Below are 6,547 nucleotides of genomic sequence, written 5' to 3' on the forward strand. Positions count from 1 at the left end.
TATACAGTCCCTATCGGAAAGAATTGACAAACATCGATTTACTGATATTGGGGCCTTTCTTCTGCTTCTTTTTATGGAAATGTTGCGAGATACAATAAAGATTACGCTGTTAATTCAAGAAGAAATTTAAGAGAAGCAAGAAGCGGAGTACATTTGAGGATGAGGTGACGTCAACCATGGTATAAAAGCTCTGAAGCATTTTGAAGTGGCAAAATTACTCACTCGCAGAGTCTTCCAAAATGAAACTGCTGTGATATGCATAAATATTTATTAATATTCCATTTCTATGTCGCAATTAATTAAATAATACTAATTATGTCGTCTATATATATATATATATATAAGTATATCATAGTGTTTATTAAATATATTATTATATATTGTTAGCAATTTTTTTTAATATCAAAACTGGAAAACAATAATAAAACTATAAAAACAGGAGAAAAAGACAACAAGAGTGATGTAGACTCAACTAAAATAATTTATATTCATTATGACAAAAATACAGCTAGAAAGAGATGTGGGGCGTCAACAGTAAAACAATCCACAATAATTAAGAAAAGGAGACAATTTTACCAATTAATCTATTATTTTTAGCCTCTTAAATGCATACAGTTTAATTTCAACATAATAAGATATTCGCAAGCCACGTAGCCACTGAAGGGAGTCCCCAGGATTACATTTTTTTTTTTAATACTTTTTTAAGGGGGGGGGGGGACTTTTAAAAAAAATTATTTTGCTCTGTTGCATTATTAAGAAAATAAATCCTAATAAAAAAATAATATTTCAAGTAAAAAGCAAACGTGTCTTCGTTTGTGGGGCTATAGCCTCCTTGCTGATGTCCCTGCCACTAAGGGAAGAGGGGGTAAGACCTAAAACAACCTCTATCCTATTTGGGGAGGTAGTCAACTTAAAACCCGTAGGGAATAGGGCAGAAAAATAATCGACCAGTGACCTTTTCTATAAAAAATGTCATTTTAGAAACAGAAAGAAAGTCATTTGATATATAAAGTAAAAATGATTGATTTGGCTTCGAAAAAGGCAAAAGGGGGTCAGCACGATTTATTTATAGGGTCCTCATGCAGTGACGCCGAACCATAAGGGTCAAAGGGAACATGCCCCCTCCCTACTTTTCATAGTTATCACAAAATAAAAAAAATTGATGTCATATAAAAACTATGCAAGAAAAACTCAAAATGGTTTATGAATAACCCCTAAACATTATTCAGCCAATGATGGCTTTAGACAAATCCAAATTTATGTGATGAGTTGAAATCTGGGGCGGTTTTAAGGGAAGGGCACTTTCCCCAAGCCTCACTCTTGATTGCACTGGTTGGAAAATTATTATATACAGCAAAAGTCAAATTTTAAATACCTTAAAAATAGAAAAAGGATTGATTTTTAAAAATTGAGTAAACCATTATTTTTCTAAAAAGAAAATGTTATTTGATAAATACTATTAAAAACAGAAACCAGAAAATGTTTCTTTCTCTTAAAAAAAGTCATTTGAAAAAGAAAAGACCTCACAATTTATTATGTAAAAAATTGGAAATATATTTTTTTATAATGAAAAAGGAAAGAAGCAAAAGGGCACCGCACATTTATTTTTAGCCTAGGCCTTGCTCAAACTAAAACCTACTCTGATTGAAGTACTCAATAATGGTTACTATAGATATGAACATTCATTTGATTTACAAAACTTTATTTGACCCCGCCCTCATAGATAGCCCGGCCCCTTTCAAATAAAACAATAATCCCTTGCATTGAGATGGCGTGTTCCTGGATACGTTTACCCCGAGCAACAAGACAATAACGATTAAAACCCCAAAATTATGTTTTTGTGACCTTCAGAGTGTTTTAAAAAATATTTTTTTCTATACAAGATCCACATTATTTTCGGCTTGAAAGATATTAAAAAAACATCAAATATAGTTTGTAGATACATGTTCTGAGGTTAAAAAAATATTTTAACTAATCCCGTATCATTTAGAGAATGGCAAAAAATGCAAAAAGTACAAAAAATAATAAAGACGAAAAATTTACCATTTCTTTGAAAATCTAATAAATTCCTCATTTTTGAAATATAAATCATAATTTGTCGTAAAGTGAAAAAAAGAAGCATCTTGAAAAAAGTACTTGAAAAGTAATTTAAGATTTGTAGCTTGTAAACATATTTTTGTATATTTATTAACAGGGACGTCTCCAAGGGGTGGGCTGTAGCCTCCCCCAAATTAAGAAATTTTTGGTTTATGCTAGAATATTTTTCCTTCATTCAGCAAATTATGCAGCAGAGCAAAAAACAATATTTGAAATTTTTTACCAAAAATTTCAAAATTTTTAAAATTTTTTTGGAAATATTTAAATTTGAAGTTAAATTTTTGAAATATTTCCAAAAAAATGTAATATTTAAAATTAAATTCTGTGAATAACATTGGATTTTCAAATTTTTTAGCACTTTCAATTTTTTTTTTTCAAAAAATCCAAAAAACCTAGCAAAAATATTATTAACTCTACGGGCACCCCTGATTAAGCTATCATAGTTTACTGATAATATATGACATATTACTCATAATAGACCACAAAAACAATTTTTTTTGGTTATAAAGGTCCTTTTCGACTAAAAAACAATTAGAACAAGAAATTCTTGCGACCTTAAAATATAATTAGCGTAGTCTCATAAAAGTATTAATCATAATATTTCTAGGTCATTCTAGCTTGCTTTAGTGTTGACGGACCACACAGACGATGATAGAAGGTATAATATTTCCATAAAAGAACTAGTAGTAAATATGTTGTTTGCTTTGAGTGAAAAGTGCGACAAATATAAGAAATTCATTCCTCGACGTGTCAATAAAGTAACTATGCATTTATTTCTCGTTATTAGGAATCACCACGTTAGTATGATCTTTCTCTTCATCCTCGTAATTTTCCAGTGATGCATCGAATTTGAATGACCCAATCCAGGATGAAAAGGCTCCCTTAGCTGAGGATAGGCCTCCGGCCACGGCCTTACCTGTATTTGCAACAGCTGCGCTCACTCTCTTCCCTCCTTCACTATTTGTAATGCTATTAGTTAAATGCAATTTCATATCTGAGACAGAGTACTGTCCACTATAAGGGTGACCGATGGGGAAATCACCGAGTGTAGCGGGTGCAGACTCGATCCAGTATTTGTAATTATTCGTCTTTTTCCATGCAGTAAGAAAACTGGAGTTGAATTCAGGAACATCTTCCAATGAGGATCTCAATAAGCAAACCAAGTATAAGCGAAATTGCGCTCTTACCCACTCATCCCCGCCTTCCCATCCAACTCCATCCATAAAAACATCTACATTCTCTTCAGATACATGTTTTACAATATTATCCATAAATCTTAGATCCTCAGTAGTGAGAGCAAGATACTTTTTGAGCTCTGGGTCGGATATTTCGATTTTATTGTCGGCTTGGATATCCACTAGTACGTCATAGATCCCTCGTTTCTGCTTAAACAATATATTCGTCGCACCAATGAAGTAGCCGCGAATACTCGGATCGGACAACACATCTAAAAATGGAAGACAAAGATAGGGATGACAGAGATTTCCTTCCGTAAATATTTTCAATGGGAGATTCAAGTCTTTGGTCGATAGGTTCAAAATATGAGATAAACTAGGGATTTCCACTTGTGCTTCGGGTTCTTCTTCATCATTAGTTTCTTCCTTTGGTTTCAACTTAGCCCTAAGAGAATTTGGTAAGGGTGGAATGGGTGATGAAGTAGGGGTCTCTGCAGGAACCATTCGTGCTGCCTCTCCTAACCCTGACTCCAACATTCCTGGATGTAATGACAACAGAGTTAAAAATATTTCTGTTAATTCCTCGACAGGGCTCAAAAAGAAAAGAATTTTTCTCTCCAACAGTAACAATTTGAATAATACTAAAGTTCGTTGTTTAAAACGAGCCACTAAATTACGAGCGGATAATCCCACATATAATTGCTGCGTATAGAGCATACTATCCTCCAAGCAAGCGTTTAAATTATCATATGTTTGATGAATTAAATCCCATCGAGTAAAATCTGCTTCTCTGAAGTACGCCTCGGTAATGAGAGACATTTTGACACGAATTTGACCATACAGAGGTAAACGACTCAAAACACAAAGAGCTTTTTGAACAGAGGAACGCGTAATCTCAGTAGATTTATTGTATAACTTGTCTGATTCGATTTGTCTATAACAGGATATTCCAAAGACGGTTTTACGTGGGTCGTGCAGATCTGGTAAATGGAAAACGGAGGCATCCTGTCGATAATTGTGAGAACCGTCAGGCAAGGAGAGACTAAGAGTAATGAAAAGAAGAAGGATGCATTAGTATTGTCAGAAAATTGGAGCCAGATGAGTTTTCAATCATGGAAAAAACTGGAGTTACTCTAAAACACTCTAAGATTAAAATCTTTCATAATCCCGATACAAAAATCAAATAATTAATTGAGCAACAAATATAATTATCAAATAATCAATAAATATTAATACTAATGAGGAACGTGCCTTGGGAGATGCCGCCATTGGGAAGGAAGCTCCGGTCCTTGAGGCTTCCCACCCGGTATCATGGGAGGCCATGAGTATTCCACAATACATCCTTTTTTGTGATGAAATCCAACAACTAATACATGTAAGACAGATGGATCAGATTCCATGAGTACAACTCGATATCCTCCGGGTAAATAGAGCCCCTTTGACAATCAAAGGATCCTAGGTGACGTCACTCTTTAAATAGAGACTTCAGACTTTGTTTATAATAATAATGTAAATATGAAGCAAAGCGACATCTAACACAGTAGTTGCGCAACTTCCTTCATCGTTGATGTGCAATAATTAATTACTACTACGTATAAGTGATTTGATGAGGCACTTGATTTGAATTATGATCCTATCAATTATCGTATTCATAGTTGAACAAAACACAAATATTAGCAGACAAATTAAATGATTAAAGAATAAATCATACACTAGGTATAAAGAATAAACTAAATAACTTTTATCAAATGAGAAACAGTATGTCGTAGTTATATAAGCATCATTAATGGGATTGATTGAAGGGGCTTGGGGGAGTTTTCTATATATTTAATAAATAAATTATATAGACTGAGCGTTATATATTTACTTAAATTGTTCATGATATGAATACTGAACTATTTTTATCAATTAATCATTTTTGTGGGTGGATGTCTCTGAACTGAATGTGTTCCTTATTTACATATCTTAGTCGTAATAGATTTCATTCTATGGATTATATACTATATTAATATATTATTTTTTAACAAATAAACACTTTTCAATCCCATATTTTTAAGCTATCTTTAAAAGTTATTATTATAAATAATTAAAACTGGACACTCGAGGAAATAACTGTTAGAATGTAATTAAATATAAGTACAAAAGTGTTTGTTCTTTAGAAAAGCACAAACTCAAAAACTATCCATGAATAATTAATTATATCAAACGAATATTTTCATTAGAAGTTAGGTTTTTTTTTCTAAGTGCAAACAAAAGAGAATTATAATACTCAGTGAACGTTAATCATCATGATACCATCAACTAAAAATATAATCCCTAATGTTTATGGGTGAATGAAACTTATATGGAATTGAGTTATGCTTGAGACTTTAACTAAAATTGATCAATGATATATTACGAGTTAGACTAAATGGAGGAATATTCAGGAAGCATTAACTTTTAGTCGACCATATCAAGGTAGTTTATAATATTTAACGGTAATTGATTAAATATATTATCATTTGCAACTATAAGAATCTCGAAATAGGCACATTTGGATGATTTTGTGTTGTGTGACCTAAGGGAACTTTAAAGAACAAATGGGTTTCAGACGGGATAGTTAATACATTGATCCAAGGACTATCTCTCTCTTAGTCCTTGATTTAGTATTTGTATACTAAATATAATTAATTTATTAAGAATATATTGATACACCATCCAATGTTACCACGGTTGATATCCCAAAAAACCGGAGTTACAGTGAATAGTGTCTCATAGTGGCGGTGGGTTAAACCCCATTTTTTAGTAGTATTGACTCGCAACACAACCCAGGGGCCGTATATCAACCGGGGTTACAGTGGATGACGTTTCTGATTGTACTACATGAATTGACGAAGTGAGTTTACTCTCAATCAATTTCTGTGGACATGTAACATAGCCTATGAACCGAGCATCAATTTGTTTCTCTGGAAAGGGTCTCGGAAGATAATGTGAAAATTATGACTTCAAAGATTTTCCACATTGTGACTCTCTCTCAGTTATTATGTACATTAATGGTCTTGCTCAGTTATTTTGCATATTAACGGATTTCTTACTTTAACTGCAAGATATATATGAGATCTATGATGAACAGACCCTATAGAGATATAAGGGCTCTGATGACGAGCTGCTATGACCCAAGGTTAATAGAAATACATTATTATTTATTTATAAATTATAAGGCTCTGCCAATGAATTTGCTCTGCTATGAAGTATTATTTAACCTTGCAATGACCTATGTTTTGATCACGTGATAA

The 6,547-nt window shown here is 32.7% G+C and overlaps 1 protein-coding gene across 3 annotated transcripts; it reads right to left on the minus strand.

The window, feature by feature from the left end:
• Positions 1–325: 325 nt before the first annotated feature.
• Positions 326–4,947, minus strand: LOC121119429 (late secretory pathway protein AVL9 homolog). 3 transcript variants are annotated; one of them, XR_005864758.2, is made up of 3 exons: positions 4,524–4,771; positions 2,745–4,314; positions 326–508 (listed from the first exon to the last, which is right to left on the minus strand). XR_005864758.2 is itself a non-coding variant. In XM_040714091.2 (2 exons), the coding sequence occupies exons 1-2, from the start codon at positions 4,670–4,672 to the stop codon at positions 2,868–2,870; spliced, it is 1,596 nt and encodes a 531-aa protein (XP_040570025.1). In that variant the 5' UTR covers positions 4,673–4,947; the 3' UTR covers positions 326–2,867. The 3 variants fall into 3 exon arrangements, 1 of the variants encoding a protein (XP_040570025.1); XR_005864757.2 differs by having other exon boundaries at positions 2,736–4,314; XM_040714091.2 differs by having other exon boundaries at positions 326–4,314; positions 4,524–4,947.
• Positions 4,948–6,547: the final 1,600 nt, after the last annotated feature.

The sequence above is a fragment of the Lepeophtheirus salmonis genome, chromosome 6 (assembly GCF_016086655.4).
Source record: "Lepeophtheirus salmonis chromosome 6, UVic_Lsal_1.4, whole genome shotgun sequence".
In the NCBI taxonomy this organism is placed as follows: domain Eukaryota; kingdom Metazoa; phylum Arthropoda; class Copepoda; order Siphonostomatoida; family Caligidae; genus Lepeophtheirus; species Lepeophtheirus salmonis.

Excerpts from the sequence above, each read along its gene's own strand:
- LOC121119429 (XM_040714091.2), bottom strand. The coding sequence starts at position 4,672 with ATGGAATCTGATCCATCTGTCTTACATGTATTAGTTGTTGGATTTCAT. Across the intron at positions 4,315-4,523 it reads CAATGGCGGCATCTCCCAAG|TCTCTCCTTGCCTGACGGTT; the intron begins GCACGTTCCTCA and ends CATTACTCTTAG.